We start from the raw sequence: 18,245 nt of genomic DNA on the forward strand, positions 1-18,245 counted from the left end.
TTGTTTTTCAGAATGCAAAGAGTGTACATTTAAAAATTTGTATCAAACAAATATTTTTAACATGAATTTTTAATATGGTTGTATTATACTACTATACAACTGATATATGAAATCATTCCTTTGATATATATATATATATATATATATATATATATATATATATATATATATATATATATATATATATATTGAAAGAACCTTCGCACAATCACTTTTGAAAAAGTTTCTGTGTCTCTCTCGTTAAAATTCTTTACGGTGTCAGTGTAGGGATCTCATTCTATCCAATTCCATTTACCGATCGCATCTCCAAGTAAATATATCTCTCTAGTTTGCATGATCAATATGTTTCATTAACCATCACTTTATGTAAAACCAGTTTTCATATGAGACCATATTAATCTCTCTATCTAAAACCCCCTCACATTCCATTATCAAGCCATCATCTTTTCCTTTACCCCATCACTTTAAACCCCTCATCCTTATTGATGTGTTGGAAGAACGTTCCATTATCACGCCATATTATTTTTTTCCCTTCCGAACTATCTTATCACAACCATCATCTTTTCACTCCATTATCTTTCTCTCTCTAAATCTGTAAGGCTAGTGATTGGTATTTAATCTTAGCAATGGGTACTCTATCTTTAATAAGATCCTTATCCCTCCACTTTTAGCTTTGAAAATTTTGTGTCGATTAAATTTACACAGAATAAGTATTTGTTATAGGAAATCGAAATAGATTGAGAGTGAGGAACTTTCTAAATAAGATCCTTATCCCTCCACTTTTAGCTTTGAAAATTTTGTGTCGATTAAATTTACACAGAATAAGTATTTGTTATAGGAAATCGAAATAGATTGAGAGTGAGGAACTTTCTAAATTTGTTAATGGTGATTGCCCTGCACTAGTCAAACGATTTTCTCTCCTGATAAGTGTGAAATCTAAAACCCATACCGCAAATTATGGCTAAAGTGATGTTTGCTTGTCAAAATTTGGGTCAAAAAAGGTGTTTTGTTATTTTTAATGATTTTTCTACTAAAACAGGGATTATGCATGATTCTAGATCACAAGGCAGACGGTATAGACTATGGTGGTCTATGATCTAGGGTCTATTGAAATAGTATGGTCTTATGGATTCAGAAAAACCACAGAATTTGCCAGTTTTAAAATGGGGTGTTTACAAGAAGCATTCACCGTAAAGTGCTTGTATCTAACTATGGCATGGTAGTCGGCTTCTTAAAGCCCGGATCACAAGGACACTGTCAGAAGAGTGTCTCAGTCTTGTAGTTACCCTAAACTTCTGCCGAAATATGGAAAGTTCTGAATATTGCTTGTGCAGGTAATTATCAAGATATGGAGTTCCAACTTACCCAACAACCCCAACACTATAAGATATGGAATTTGACCATATCATAATACATATGCAGATTCAAGAGTATTTATGATGATTTGGCTGCTATTGACAAACCTGTACGATATGAAAATAAGGTATTTTGGCTTCTTAATGGACTTGGTCCAAAATATGAGAGTTTTGCTACCACTATGTTTAATCGTCTGATTCCCTCTTATTTCGAAATTATACCACTTTTACAAAGCCATGAGATTAGAAATCAGCTTCATGACTCTGAAGAATACATCCAAACCAGGATATGGCCTTTGTTGGATAACAAAATATTTTTTGACCTAACAGAGTTACTAGAAATTACAGAAGTAGAGGTACCTACTGTTGAAGGAAAATTCGAGTGGTCTAACCAGTAATCGCACGATTAGATCGCAACCAGCCATTGGTTGGTTCTGGTTTCGGCCAGATTTGGTGACCAGCCGGGTATTTAATTTTTTAAAATAAATTATATAAAATCTCAAAAATAAGGGATTTTGTTTGTAATGTATTTTATAGTATCTTTCATCATAATGGCAAAGATTGAAAATTGTCTTGCCCATTAATACTTATTTTTACATTTTCCTATCTTTTATAGAAAATTTCAAAACTACTGTTGGGCACAAATTGATTCTTTAATATCCATTTTTTCATTAATTTTCAATTTCATTTGTATATACTTTGTTTAATCATTCTTTAAATATAATTTTCATATTTTATTAGATTTTTTTTTTTTGTGGCACTTTTTTGACTGCTCGAGACTTGGCCATTTGGAACAGTTGAACTCGGTTTACTAGTTAGGATCGCTTGTGCGCCCATATCTAGTTAATCATCCCGGTTCGAGTTTTCCTACAATGGTAGACAGAACTTTGGTGGTCAACAGTTTTTCTATTCTCAGGGGCGTGGATGGGGGATGTGGTATGCCTCAAATAAATAAATAAAAGTAGTGATACACCTGTACATCACGTGAATTAAAAGTTCCAACAAGATTCACACATACAACAATCAGTTCAGACACCTTAGGAAAAGTGTCAAATTTGTAAAAAAGTTAGACATATTGCATTAAAGTGTTGGCACTGATTCAGTCATACGTACGAAGAGAAAGACATTCCTCAAGCTCTTGCAGCAGTGACCATAGCTAATTCCCAATATTCGAAATAGTTCCTGGACATTGGTGCCTCAACTCATATGATAGAAGAACAGGTAAACCTTAAAACCTTCGTCCTTATAGTGGTAGAGATATAGTCATGGTTGGCAATAGCAAGCAATTAACTATTTTACATGTTGGTGATACAAGTATTGATGTTGGGTATGAAAATTTTAATATTTCTAATGTTCTTTGGTGTCAGAGATGAAAAATAATTTATTATATGTTAACTAGTTTATAAAAGATTTTCCTTGTATTTATTAATTCCCATCAAATGGTTGATTAAGGAAATGAGCACATGGAGAACTTTAACCACTGGGAGTAGAAAGGGCAGACTTTATGGACTTGAGGATGTGAGTGAAGCTTTATTTTCTAATCGAAATAAGAGAATATAAGAAGATGTGTGGTATCAACGACTAGGATGTCAAAATAAATTAGTATATTACTTAGAATCTAAACAGTTGATTAATGTTGATGCTTGGAATAAATCTTATTATATTTATGCTTGTTGTCAAATGGGAAAAAGTTGTCAACTCCCATTTAGTAGTACTAATAAGACCTCTACATAACATCTTTTTAAGATTCATTCAAATTTATGGCATCCTGCTCTAACTTTATCTAATCAGAGTAACCTGCTCTAATTTTATTTAATCAGAGTTATCGCCTTTATGTGGTGTTTGTGGGTGATTATACTTGTTTTTCTTGGACTTATCATTTGAAAAGAAAATTTGAATTTTCTCTGGATTTAAAAATTTTCATCGTATGATTGAAAGGAGATTTGAAAAATGAATTTGAATTTTTCAATATGATGGAGGTGATGATTTTGTTAAGAAAGAATTCATCGATCATCTTAGTGATAATGGAATTGTGCAACAACTATCATATTCGGGAGCCCCTGAACAAAATGGAATAACTGAAATGAAGCAGATGATTAATGTAGAATTGAGCCTTACAATAATGTTTCATGCAGAAGTTCCTAAGCGTTTTTGGGTCGAAGCTTTCCATACTACAGTCTTTGTAATAAACATTACTCCTTCAGCCAATTTGTAAATGGATTCACCATATTCTTTGTTGTTTGGCCGCCTACCAAACTGTTCTTCACTTCCGGTTTTTGGGTGTGGGTATCTTCCGTACCTTCGAGACTATGCTACAAATCAATTTTGTCGTCATTCTCTTCTATGCGTATTTTTGGGTCACAATATTCAATATAAAGGTTACAAACATCTGCATCTACCCACAGGGCGAGTCTTTATCTCCAGACATGTTGTATTTGATGAAAACATTTTTCCATATGTTAATCCAAGTTTTTTATTTGATAGTGCACATGTTCAGAGGTACCTGACTACTTATGCGGAATGGTCTGAGTCTTGTGAATCTGACGTATAGACTTCTTTTTCTGATTCATCACCTCTACATAGATCACCCATAAGGAATGCCCGGATGTGTGTGCTACTCCAGTTGATTTGCCTCTCAACAATCATAGCTCTCCAACTTCTCTTGTAGAGGAAGATGCCATCACTGTGACACTCATACAAGATGTCCAAGATGATGCAACACATGCTCATGCTAATGAAAATGTTGTCATCCAAGAAACCAACCAATCTAGTTTTATATGAGCCCCTGAATTATCTCGTCACCATATGGTCACAAGAACTCAAGATGGCACTTAAAACCTCGAATTCTCCTATCCCAGCAGTCTCAAATGATCTTACTTTTGAAAATATCTCTTCTAAACCTAAGTCTATTAAGTCTGCTTTGGGCCATCCGGGCTAGTATCGTGCAATGGAAGAGTAAATTGAAGTCCTACATGTTAATTCCACTTGGGAGTTAGTTCCTCGTCTTCCAGGTATAAATATTATTGATTGCCATTGGATTTATGAGACTAAACTAAAGTCTAATGGTAGTCTAAAAAGACTTAAGACCAGACTAGTTGAAAAGAATGTAATCAGGTTATTCGAGTTTATTTCTCTAAAACTTTTAGTCCAATTATTAAGCTTGCTAGTATTCGAATTGTGCTCACCGTAGGTATTGTTCGTTACTAGCCTATCAAACAACTTGATGTGAAAAATGCTTTTTTACATGGCTTTCTTAATGAGCCTATATTTATAGAACAACCTCCTGGCTTTGTTAGCTCTGAATATCCAATTCATGTTTGCAAATTAAACATGGCTTTATATTGTCCTAAGTAACCACCTCATACCTGGTTTAATCGATTTAGTGCCTACTTCTTATTATTCGAGTTTTATTATAGTATAACTTTTTCATCACTATTTATTTGTCACACTACTCAATGCACCGTTATCCTTCTCTTCTATGTTGATGATTATTGTTACATGTGATAATTCAGATCTTTTATAATGGTTTATTTTTCAACTTAAAAAAGAATTTATAATGAAAGATCTTGGATTGCTTTACTATTTTTTTTGCATAGAGGTATCTTACTTTTTTGGTGGAATCTTTATGTCACAAAGCAAATATACTCGGGATCTTCTTGATCGTGCCCATGTGCTGGTGCCAAACCTATTTCAACACCAACGGTAGTGACTAATAATGTTCACTGGAGTTCTGATCTATTGTTTGATCCACCTCTTTATCGGAGCATTATTGGTGCACTCAAATACATTACCATAACACGGCTTGACCTTTTCTAAAGTGTTAATAAAATGTATCAATTTATGCATGCCCCTACAATTGCACATTTTCAGACAGTTAAGTGGATTCTTTGGTATTTCAATAGTGCACAATCTTATGGTATAATAATCTTATCTACCAGTTCTCTTGAGTTATACGCCTTCTCGGATGCTGACTGGATTGGGTTTCCAAATATTCACCATTAAGCCACTGGTTTCTGCAGTTATCTTGGTTCCAACTGCATATTTTAAAGTGCTAAGAAACAGTCGATTGTGGCTCATTCAAGTGCTGAAGTTGAATACCAATCTAGGGCATCCACTATTGAAGAATTGGCATGCCTCCTTTTATTCTTAGGGATATTGGGGTGCACTTTCTCAACCACCAACATTTTGTTGTGACAATATGAGTGTTTCTATATAACAGTTAATCACATTGAGTTAGACTATCATTTTGTACATGAAAAGGTTGCTCTTGGATTACTTGTCACGTAGATTGTTTCATCACGTAATCAAGTAGCTGATATCTTCATCAAGCCAGTGCTCTGAGATGCTTTTCCAGATATTTGCATCAAACTTAGCCTTTAGGTGCCTCCCTAGTCGAGTTTGAGAGGAACTTCTAAAGTTTTTGTTAATATTATCCATCTCCCGTGATTTGTTATGAAATCCTCGTAAATTTGGGTAACCATCGCTTTCGAAACTTTTAAACATCTAGAAATTTTCTTCCTCCAAATCTCAGGCCCCTTTCAAAAACAATCCTAACTTATTTAGATATGTGAAATAGAACCCTTCCAGTTTAATATTTTCAACAGGTCCCCTACGTGTTTTTTCAAATATTTGTAACCAAAATAGCCATATCACAAATTAGATAAAAAAAAGAAAAAAATACAAATCGTGGAATTTTATTTGATATTTAAAAAAAAAAAATTCTTTTCGCAAGACCACCGATGACTTTGGGAGCAAACCTAAACATCGAATCATCATCACTGTCAAAGTTTTTTTCGAACTAATTGGGGTCAGCTACATGAATATTGGTCCGTCATTCTTCTCTATTAAGAGTCATACCCTAGGTGAGGCAATAAGTCCCAATATCTTTTCTCGATATCACACATAGAATTAGAGTTAGGTGGGCAAAGTGGAGATATGCAATTGGAAGTTTATGTGATCGCAGGATAACAATGAAGCTGAAAGGCAATTTCTATAAAACAATTGTGAAACCAGCTTTGCTTTATAGAACAAAATGTTGGACGGTCAAAAACAATACACCCATAGAATGAGGGTAGTAGATACGAGAATATTGAGATGGACAAGTGGCAAGGCAAGAAGGAATAAAATTTGAAATAAATACGAAAAAATTAAGTGGCACCAATAAGTGATAAGATGAGAGAGAGTAAACTTAAGTAGGCTGGCTATGTATAGTACAGATCTAGTACAACATCTGTTAGGAGGTACAAGTTAATTCAAGTGAAAGGCTAAACAAAAAAAACAAAAAATAAGCCCAATAATACGTGGTTAAAAGTATCATCGATCTCTCTATTTTCCTGGATTATTGACTCAAGATATCAAAAATACACTCTTTTTGAAATTTTCTAACCGTCAATATTAACTATTTTCTCACATCTACTCCTATTATTACTAAAATTGCATCCCATAGACTATCTTAATCCGGCTAATTTAAAACTTTTAGATTCTAGACCTAAACTCCCATTATGTCTAATATTAAAGAGAAAATAATAAGAATGACGAGCGATGTGGCTATGCAAACTTGTTGCCATGTCTCTTAAAAACTCGTTTTAAAAACAAAAAAAAATATCGATCAATATTTATTTTTCACTCTCCCTAGACAGTCGAGAGAGAGAGAGAGAGAGAGAGAGAGGGATATTGGTGTTGCTCACAAGTTCTAACGAGTGGTCCCGAGAGAGAGAGAGTTTTTCTAAGAGAGAAACTGGCCTATGCTTCCACATCACAATGGAAAGAAGGGGTAGCTTTGAGAGAGAGAGAGGAGTATAGGCTACATAATTGCTTCCAACCATAAGCTTTTGTGGCTATTAGGCATTCAAGAACTAACAAGGGACAAATAATAGATGGACGAAATTTTTGCCCATCATAAATGTTCAAACAAGAATAACTGTTTGGTCCATCTTAGGGGAGAAGCAAACCATAAAAGAGGAAAACTTTCCCTTCTGCTATCCAAGTCCTTGTATTACTCTCCCGGACCTACCATCTATGTTAAACCCTTATACTAATGTTGTCAGATTCGCAAAGTGCGCAAAATCTTATTCAGTTTGATTAAAAAAAATAAAACAATTCGATGTTTAGGTCGATTTAAGGGAAGAATTTAGATTTTTAAAAAAAATTTAATATAAATAAAATAGATATTTATATACAAAATATATACAAATAATAAAAATAAATAAAAAAAATAAAAAAAACAAAATACTTTTATATAAATATTTCTTTGCTAACCAAAACAAACACGAATCTGACTAAAGCGGCCCCAATTTAACTGAAATAGCAACACCACGCTTTGCTTCGTTTCAGTTTATGCCCAAAATCCGAAAGTTTCAACCTCTTCCGGTAAGAACGATGCCCAAAATCGGGAAGCATCAACCTCTTCGGTTGAAACGAAACGAATTTGATAACGCTGCTTTATGCCCAACAGAAGGTTTACCCTTTTTAAAGCCCAACCAATTTCCAAATTGCAAATACAAAAATGTAAAAATTCTTAAGGAAATTTCAAAAAAGCCGTGTCCAATCAACACTTGAGAGTACAACTCACGTTATGCCACGTGGCCAGCCCGGTATCAATGCTTTCTTCCCTCCCCTTTTGACATTTGTATGATGGCACAAAATAATTGGGAAGTAAAACCAAAGGACACGGTTTCTAAGTCCATGAAGAAATGAATCCCCTATTAAAAATCTATTTTAAAACCATAAGACACGGTTTCGGAGTCCATGTAGAAATGGTCTTAAATATCATGGATTTTTTAACCCAATTTTTAAAGACACAAGCTCTATGGAGATCAGGAATATAAAATAATAAATAAATTTTCAAAATTAAAATAAAATAATTTTACGAAATAAAACTTTTAAACCGTTAGTTTCAACTGTTGTTTTTAGATGAAGCACCCAGTTGCACCCATCTTTATGATGGACATTTTATACCTCATGGGATGCAAATATAAAAATGCATCCCCTCCAATGCATGGAACAATTTTCAAACCAAATCTAAAAGTGAATACTATACCGCCGATTCTTTCTTTCTTTCTTTTTTTTTCTTTTTTTTCGTTAAATTCATTTTGTTCGAACGGAGTGTAGAAGAATACACAAGTCAAATATTTTCTTTGCTGCCTTTTCAACACTTCTCATCTTTCCCTTTCTTTAAATAAAAAAAAGTACCATTTGCCATCAATGCCCACACATTGTTTACCTTTTGAATATGCTTCAAATTCTTTAAATTACCAAAAAGCATCACTTCAACGAAATCCAATTTTAGGGAAATGATGGTAACGGGTGCCTTTTTAACTTAGCTGAATTTCCCACCTCCCATGTTTCACCTCCCATGTTTCTTGTATTTTTCTACGATCACATATTACTTTTTCACCTCCCACTTGTTTTTTTTTGGGAATCACCGAACTTTCTGGCCAATCCAAGCTTACATGCTGTGGCAATTTTCTCCCATTATATGTATGTTTTATCAATCTGTATGTGTATATGACCACTTTTAATGGGAAAGAATCTTCACTCACTCTGGGCTCTCCAAATTCTGGTCTCACAGGCTAGATTTTCAGGTTCCTAACCTGGTTCTTCTTGTTGATTTTCAGGTGACTTCATATGACCACTTTTAATGGGAAATACTCAATCTGGCTCTCCAAATTTTCCAAATCTTCTAGTCTCATAGGCTAGATTTTCAGGTTCCTAACCTGGTTCTTCTGGTCGGTTTTCAGGTTGAGCTAGCTCTCCAAATTTTCTGGTCTCACAGGCTAGATTTTCAGGTTCCTAACCTGGTTCTTCCGGTCTGTTTTCAGGTTGAGCTTCAAGATTTGAGATTTGTAAGTGCATAGGTTTCCTGTTGTGGCTTCTTCTTGTCCCTGAAAAGCTTCACATGAGGACGAGGTGGGTTTCTTTAGGTGAGGAAAGGGCAAAGTGACAGTAACCTCACTTCACTTCGTGTTTCCGAGTTTTGTTTTGTCAGTGACAAAGCAGGGTTTTAGTTTAGCAGATTTGAAAGGCAGCAAGTTAAGTTGGGTTTAGTTAGATGCTTCGTGTATTTTGGGTTTGAAGAATGGATTGTCATGATGATGGTGGAGGGGGCATAATGGAAAAGTCCCGCTCATTCGCTCGCCTATATAACAGGGCTGAGGCTTCCAACCTGTAAAACCATATGAACTCAGTCAAGCCTGGTGTGTGTGAGTGTGTGAGAGAGAGGCAGAGAGAGTGTGTGTGTATTTTTTGTTTGTTGGGGGTTGGGGGGTTGTTTTCCTAATTTTCTTCTCTGTTACCGTATCAAAAAAAAGTTTCTTTACTCTGTTATTATCATATTCTTTTGCATAATTAATGAGTGCTTACCATCCAGGATGGACCACATATCTACCCGTAGATATAGCCCAGTTAACCTGTTAAAACATCATGAAACAGTAAAGGAATGGAGAAACGACGAGAAAAAATAAGCAGGTAAGTAAAAGCATGATTAGGAACAAAATCCTGTCAAAAGATTGGAGAGCCACATAAAAAGAAGAGAAACATAATTAAAAGAGGGATCACAATCATATAAGGCTGAAAATAAGGGGCAAGTGTATGGACACTAGTAAAAGAAGACAAAAAGAAAAGCAATGACCAATAATAAGACAAATACGAAAAAAAAAGATGTTGTAGACATATAAACATATACCTTATCAGTGCCAAGAGAAATAGCCACAACATGAGTGACCTCATCATCAATCTGGTTGGTGCAAATCGCACCAAATTGCTCAGCTGTTTGCCAAAGTGGGTGAAGATGAGGGTTTGCGAGACCAACATGAAAGACCCTACTAAACACCACTTTGCACCCTTTTAGTATCTTTTGCTGTTCAGATGCTAGAATATCTCTCACATCTACCTCATTCAGGGACCGATTAGAGAAGAAGCTCTCATGTATCTTTTCAATAACCTGGGACAAGTCCAAGAATAAACCCATATGAAAAAACAAATAAAAGCGGCATTACATGCACTCTGACATGACATAGAAGATCAGAGAATTTGATAGATGGTTCAGAATTAAGGCAGCGGCTTTATAGCCAATGCAGGGACTACATGTATTTTGACAAATTTTCAATGGATGATACAGAATGTAACTGATTCTAAAAAAAAAACAATATAAATGGATTGATTTTTAATACCAAACCTATGAAACAAAACCTTGACTCTTGGTAACTTTTGATGATTGTATCAGAAAATAAAGGAGGTTATAAACTAAGACTGATACATAGAAATCCCCTCAAATTTTTACAAAATGGAAGGTTCAAATTAAAGAAGTGCATAAGGCGATTCTACCTGATACTTTGCCCTATTAACAGAGTTTTCTCTTCTTGAGAACTAATACTATGAAGAAAAGTTAATGGTTCCCAGTTTAAAGTATTATGCACCAATGTCTCTGTTTCACTGTCCCACCCAAACAAGAGAGAAATTCTCACCGCCAAAGATGAAGCCAAAGTGCCATCCTCAGGCCTTTCATCGTGGTCAATCTCGAGAAGAGATGGCCCATGCAGTCCAAACTGACGTCTGCTACAGGGAAAATATGTATACCTAACAAAACAAATAAAACGACACCAAACATTAGTCAAGTAAACCATCCATTTGTAAAAAAGAGCCAAGGATAGGAGATAAGGAGAGTAAATTTACTCCAAATCTTCCAAGGAAATAAAACAATAAAGAAGAAAAACAAGGAGAACAGATAAGTAGCATTTAAATTTGGGTGCCTGTACCTCTCAACAACGATCAAGTTGTGCTTGTGATGGGGCCAGACCTTGGCAGAATCATCAATGATAACAACTGCAGATTCCATCCCTAAAACCCCATCTAAATCCTTGCTTTTAGGCAACCTCTCATCCCCGTCAAATGGGTCACCATCGTCACCCTTTGAGATAACACGCCCTGAAAATAATGACCCAGTGGGATCCAACACCTTTGCCATCTCAGTGGCATATACCTTGTTTCCCATTGTGTAAAGGTGCAGCTCATAAAGCTTACTAGCCTGCAATTGACAATGGAAAGAGTTAGCTATTACAATTCAAGAAACAAGTACATGTTCTATATAAAGAGCACTTCTAGATACCACCACAATAGTGGTAAGCTTAAAATGATCTGTTTCCGAATTTTTAAATGGCCTAATCTGGGTATTATAACATAGTCAAGGGTATGGACATTCCCTGTACTTCCCAACGGCAGTGACAAAATATTAATTTTGCATGAAAATAAGTATGCCAAAAAACACTTGCCATGACTTATTTATTACCTCCATAATTAAGGGCAATGCCCCTGCACAATAATTATTTGCGGCAGATAAGTCAAAGCATTTCTAGTCATATATTTAACCAAATACAAGACTAACCCTTTCAAGAAAATTCCAAATCCCCGGTCGCAACTTGGTCCACATCCCCATATGTGGAAAGCGGAAGAGGTGACGGCGAGGCTTGAGCCGGTCTTGCTCCTCCTTCTTTCTTAAGATCTCATCATGGACTTGATCGACTTCTATGAACTGAACAAACAGCAAATAAAAAATAAGCAGTTAGCAATGCAAAAAATGCATGCCTATCTAATTCCAGGTTTGTTCCATGCAAGCATTATAAATCTACATGACAAAGAAGTGGGGCCACACATCCAACCATCTACTTCTATGAACTGATACAGCAAATAAAAAATAAGCAGTTAGCAATACATCAAATGAATGCCTATCTAATTCCAAGTTTGATCCACTTAAGCATTACAAATCTACGCTACAAAGAAATGTCGCTACACATCCAACCACCAGCTTAAGGATTTGCTGGCTGCCATCATATCAGCAGTGCATCAAAGAATTGTGTATACCTTGGCAGAATTAAGAAGAGTGTGGTCAAGATCCAACACGAGGCAGAGCTTCCTGGCAGAAAACATTTTGTTTTGCTCCTCGATCCTTCTAGCCCGTTCCTTCTGGATTGCTTGCCTCTGTTTATCATCCAAGCCTTCTAAAAGATGGTTCACATCACCCCATGGGTTCTCTGACTCCAAAGAATCTACTGCAGTTTTCTCTGGCAAAGAGGTGCCCATAACAATATTGGGGGGCACCAAACCATCCTCCATTGCAGTCTTAAGTTGAGCTGGTTGCGAGACGACTTGGGGCAGTAAGCCTAAGGGGTTTGCCACTTGCTTTCCAGACAAAATATCAGCAATATTCATTAGCTTTTTGGTGAATGGTTGAGTTATATCAGGTAAATTAGTGGACAAAGGAAGTGAAGATGTTGGGTTCACTGGCATGTTCGATTCTCGGCTGCTTGGGGTAATTGTACCGGTATGAATGGTTGATGGGTCAGTTCCATTAGGTTTAGGTTGTGGTGTAGAGCTCACATTTGTTGGAATCAAATTGGTGTGAAGAATTCGTCGAGGATCACGGGGTTTCATTCGGGGTTTCCCCACATCTTCTTTCATAAAGCTCTGCCAATAAATTGGAATAGGTCAAAACAGCGAATAAACAGACAGATTCAAAAAAAAAAGAGTGGATGAGGATGAAAATAGCGGTCCAAGTTACATAGCTCCATATGTAGATACTCAGGGCTATCAAATGATGGCACAAAGCCAAAGAAAAAAAGTTACCTATCCAAATTTATAGAATCAACATTGATCAAGGAAGAAATCATTTTTTTGGACCGAACAGATAAACACAAATGCCCAAAAATGCAATAACTAAATTATATTTAATAGATTGCTTCAAAACCATCTCTCACATCAATGGAAACGAACACTTTTCGAAAGCCTAGTCATGAAACAGACGATATTTGCATTCCTATCTCATCAAAAAAACAAAATTTTGACAGTCTTTGTCAACTGATTGGACCTCTTGCACTTAAAAACAAACTCCTATTGCAACAGCCTTTTTTACTTATAGTAACTCCTATTACAATAACCACGTTAACGAAATAGCTTTGCAAGTTGCAACAAAAAATAGCTTTGCAAGTTGCAACAAAAAACAACCTTTGAAATCTCTACTTCATATAAACACTCTGGCTTTGAGTGGGTGAGAAAGCTAAATAAGTGAAGAACAAAATATATGTAATAGGTAATCTGAAACAATGTTTAGTCTACTTATCCCATAGAAAAAAGAGACTAAAATACAGCCAAGGAAGCTTAACATTGCTTAACACTGTTTTAAAACTTGATATATAGTCTTATGTATATATTTTAAAAATGGTCTACAATAAAGAAGCTCACCATGGATGCTGTTTGAGGAGGCATTTGAGGTTGCAACGCAGGTCTCTGCTGAACGTCTGAAGATTTTAATGGAGCCCCAGTACTCGATGGCATCATTGTACAAGTAGAGCTTGAAGAGGAAAGATTTTGTGGCAGTGGATTAACCGGCTTCTGAAAAGCCCCTAATCTTTGTTGTTCCTTCTGGATTAACTGTAAAATCATATTTGGGTTTGTAACAATATCCTTTATCAAATCTGGCAATGAGGCTATGTTTCCCAAATTGGGTAACATAGCACCTCCCATATTGCTCGAGCCTGGCCCCATACCTGGCCTAACAGCAGTTGAGACATTTGCATTACTATTACCATCAAGTTTCATATCTGAACCCAAAACCGCGCCATTTTCTGGTTTTACTGGTCTCTCCTTCATAGAATCACCGATTTCCACCCTTTGTTCCTTCGAACTAGGCACAACACCAGGAGTGTTTTCTTCCAACCAGCCACCTCTACCAGGTATCACCTGCCCACCATATGACAAGCCTCTTTGCCGTTTCAAGCTATGACCATCAAGCACAGCCTCCTCAACAATCGTGGTCTTTCGACTACCTAAAATGCCACCATTAAGTATAGGTTGTATGGGTTTCACATTACCAGGATCAATAGAAGCAGGATGCTTGTTAAGATCAAAACTGCTGCCCGCTTCAGAATTGGTGTTCGCAAGCCTCGGATCCCTACTTCTCCTTGGCTGACTCTTTATTAAAGGATTTGACCCAAAAGCCGAGTTCCCTTCGGGCATAACTTCCTTGACTTGTATTGACTGGAAGGAAATTGAAGGATTCAAACCATGAAGATTGTTACTCGTAATAGGTTCTGATTTCTGGAGAAGACTGTTACTCGCGTTGCGTCCTGATGTCTGGACAACATCCGTAACAGGCTCAGCAATCTTAAACTCTCCAGAGCTTGAGACCCTATCAGGTTCAGGTGTCTTACTCTCTCCAGTGCTTGAGACCTCCCCATGAGCATCTGTATCTTCACCCTCACATTCGTCAGATGGAGTAGGGCTTGGCAGCTTGTTATTTGATAAAAAAGATGTTCGCCCAAATTTTTGTTGGTAGGTAGAGAAAGCCTTTAGGGCATCATTTACAGAAGGATATACTGTGTCTTCACATTCAACATGCCTACTCCCAGTACCATTCTTGGAAAATGGTAAAAGGGAAGGCTGATTCCCTTGAAGGTTTGAAGGATCTTTGAATATAGGCATGGAAAGGCTGAGTTCATTACCCCCTTGAACATTAAGCTTGTTATTATTCATCTCTTTTTTATCTGTAACTGATAAGTTCTCTTGTGTTTTACGAGGCTTTGAATCACCACCAGTTCCATTATCAAAGCTATTAAAAACTGGATCACCATTAACCATAAAATCTGGGTTATTTGGTACCAGATTTTGAGCAAATGGTTTGGGAAGAATGCCAGTACGATGGGTACTCCCCCCATCAGTTATAACACTGGGGAAGAAGTTAATCATGGGGTTATCCTGATTTTTCATCATATTTTCTCTTCCTTGATTTGTAACACATTCAAAATTAGCTTGTGTCTCTTTTTGTCGATCTACTACAGCTGATTCAACCCAGAAAAGCATCCCTTCTAACTGTTACACAATCAACTCAAGTTCATTAGCCTCATATCAGAAGCCATTTAATTTAATTAATTCTATCAATCATCAAGTAATTAATCCTACCAATGAAATTATTGAAATAAACTAAATTTAAATTCTATTATTTATATGAAAGAAAAGATCACCTCTTCCATTTGTCTACGGTTAAATAGAGTATGAGTCTGGAATTTTACAAATTTCAGCAGCCTGAAATTTGAAAAATAAGAATTGACAATTAATTAATGAAATTTGAAAGAAAAAAAAATCTAAAAAAACAGATTAACTAAAGAATTTTGAAGAAAACAATAGCCTATAACATAAATTTAGCAGATTATTCAGTCAAACAGTTAAGTTTAGTTTTGGTAGATTTGGAAAACACCTTAAGAAAGCATTTGTATCTTCCTCCTGCAGCCTGAATCGTGTATTCCGATAAACCTGCATCATTCGATTTCATTCAATTCGATGTGAATATTTCATTTAATTGGTGGGCAAAGAGAGCATTACAAATATTCAGCTTAAATTACTTCTTTCATCGTGTATTTTTTGGGGGCATGCAACGGTCACTAACAGATATCTACTGTCACTTAACAGAATTTGCAGACTTACAGATCACTTACAGATCTAAGTGTCTGTGGAATTTGCAGACTTACAGATCACTTACAGATCTAAGTGTCTCTGGAATTTGCAGACTTACAGATCACTTACAAATCTAAGTGTCTTGCAGACTTACAGATCACTTACAGATCTAAGTGTCTTAGAGATCCAAGTGTCTGTCACTTACAAATCTAAGTGTCTTAGAGATCCAAGTGTCTGTCACTTACAGCATATACTACAAAAATACAAGTGTCTGTCACTTACAGAATATAAAGATTGGATACCCGCAAAAGCAAGATGCATATACTACAAAAATACAAGTGTCTGTCACTTACAGAATATGAAGATTGGATACCCGCAAAAGCAAGATGTAGAAAGAAATCCAGTTGATCTGTAATTCTATTCTTTGATAGACTTTTAACTTGGGTAGCTATCTGATGCATAGTTTCCATAGAATTCTTCAAATGATAACACACTGCTCGTATCGACCTACAATGAATTGGAAACAACCTTTTATGAATCACTTCAATAGAATTCCAAATTTTGAATGATCAGGTGTATTCATATTGAGTTTCATTAAAATTTTAATTATAGGTTTTTTATTATAGTAAAAAATTTCTTACTTATTAGCATCCTGAATAGTAACTGCCTTTAGCATCTCTCCAATTGAAGCGATCTTCATCTCCAACTCCTTCTCCATTAAACTTGACCTCAGCTCATCATAGTCATTCTTAGAAATTGGCAAAATATCCAAGTCAATATTTTTTCTCTCTGGTGATCCCTCTTTCTTTTTTTCAGATTGCAAAGAATTTTCAAGGAGATGAGAACCAGACAAAGGAGAATCTAATTCTATCTCCCCTTCTTCCAATTCACCCTCCTCAATCTCATCTCCTTTATCCCGACGATTGTCAGCTTCAATCGCACCTTCTTTCTCCCGGTGATTGTCTTCAGCTTCTTCCATAAAATTCATAGCATCTGAATTTCTGTAATCCTTGTTTTGTTCTAATCTTCCCTTCCGGTGAGCTTTCTCATCAATCAAGTCTTCATTGTCAATTCCATAACCCATATATTTATCCTGGTATTCAAGCTCAGGTCTGAAATCCTTCAATCCAATGCCCTCTAGCGGCTTATTCTGAACAGCCTGTGCCCAGGCAAAATTGTAAAGATCGGTGCCATAAATCCCCGAAGAATGTGGTAATTTTAACAAATTGAAACCCCACTGATTCTGTTTTTTACTTTCTTCTAGAAAGACTGAGGAATCCTGGTTTAAATCATTCGAAACCCTAGAATCAGTAGTATTTATTTCCTCTTGGTTGAGATCATCCATAAATAGTTCCTGAACAACATCTTGATCTGATATCTCTCCTTCCTCCATGTCTTCAATCGGTTCTTGATTTTGTGACATTCTTGTGAGACTTTCCTTTTCCTTAGGGTTGAGAGAAAATCGGTAATATCGACCAAAGTGCATAGAATTACCTTGACGGAAAAAATGTATAACAGGAATTCCTGCTTCAATAACCTTAACGAAATCAGGCTATCAAAGACACTGTGAGTCCTTAAAGAAAGGACTATTAAAGACGGAGTGAATCAAGATCCAAATGTTTAAATATCCATTATAAGTCACAACTGTGTCTAAAAAAGGGCTCTGATTCAAGATCTACAATTTACGGGAACTCCTCAAAGTTTCTTCTAGGGTTTTCTTTCTTTTCAAATACAGCTTCCATCAAAATCCAAGAGATAAGAGATCAACCGCCTATTAAATCCAAGAGATAGGAGATGAACGGCCTATTTTCAGAGATCTAGGGTTTTTCAATATTAATTTCCCTAACAAATTTGAACTAGTTTCAAAGACACAAACCAGAGTATCTCACAAAAGAATCAATTCCCATAGAATTACGTCGATAATCGGTCAAGAAAGAGCTGAATCATTAAAGAAAACTCTTTTACGTTCTTGGCTTTCCAGGAACAATTCGTTCACTGATTCAAGAGAAATAAGCCTAGATTCTAAACAAAACCAGGCTTATTTTGTAGATCCTGAATTGAAAAATCGGACCCGTGAATTTTCAGTAGATAGACAAATAAGATAATCAGAAGATAGCAGAGAAGCTAGAGCAGTTCAGTGCAAAATTTAAAGAGCGGAAGCAAACCTTGTTATATGGGTTTTCGAAAGGCTTCCAACTTCTCTGGTCTTTAATCTTAGCTGTTCACGTCACAAAATGAACGTATAAGATTGAAGTAAACCTTCTCCAACTTTCTTGATAAAGCAGATTGTCAATAAAGGATTTGCTTAGGGTAGCTAGGTTCGCGTGACGCAATACAATTATCTTTAATAATGTTTTGTTTATCAACTAAATAATAAATATGACGGGATGAAGTTTTTATAGGGCACCACGGTTATAAAAATAAAATAAAACCTCACTTTAAATCTTT

The 18,245-nt window shown here is 35.9% G+C and overlaps 1 protein-coding gene across 2 annotated transcripts; it reads right to left on the minus strand.

Moving 5' to 3' along the window:
* Positions 1-8,485: 8,485 nt before the first annotated feature.
* LOC18434388 (RNA polymerase II C-terminal domain phosphatase-like 3) lies at positions 8,486-18,029 on the minus strand. Of its 2 annotated transcripts, XM_006844459.4 has the most exons (12): positions 16,439-18,029; positions 16,151-16,304; positions 15,601-15,656; positions 15,368-15,428; positions 13,590-15,215; positions 12,213-12,815; positions 11,737-11,883; positions 11,111-11,379; positions 10,820-10,931; positions 10,039-10,296; positions 9,717-9,763; positions 8,486-9,519 (listed from the first exon to the last, which is right to left on the minus strand). In XM_006844459.4, exons 1-12 carry the CDS (start codon positions 17,281-17,283, stop codon positions 9,441-9,443), a joined length of 4,257 nt encoding a protein of 1,418 aa, XP_006844522.3. In that variant the 5' UTR covers positions 17,284-18,029; the 3' UTR covers positions 8,486-9,440. The 2 variants fall into 2 exon arrangements, with proteins under 2 accessions (XP_006844522.3, XP_088726726.1); XM_088870600.1 differs by lacking the exons at positions 15,368-15,428; positions 15,601-15,656 and having other exon boundaries at positions 16,439-18,015.
* Between the last annotated feature and the right edge of the window lie 216 nt (positions 18,030-18,245).

This window comes from Amborella trichopoda, chromosome 6 (assembly GCF_054954075.1).
Source record: "Amborella trichopoda isolate Santa Cruz 75 chromosome 6, AtrichopodaSantaCruz75HAP2 v2.0, whole genome shotgun sequence".
In the NCBI taxonomy this organism is placed as follows: domain Eukaryota; kingdom Viridiplantae; phylum Streptophyta; class Magnoliopsida; order Amborellales; family Amborellaceae; genus Amborella; species Amborella trichopoda.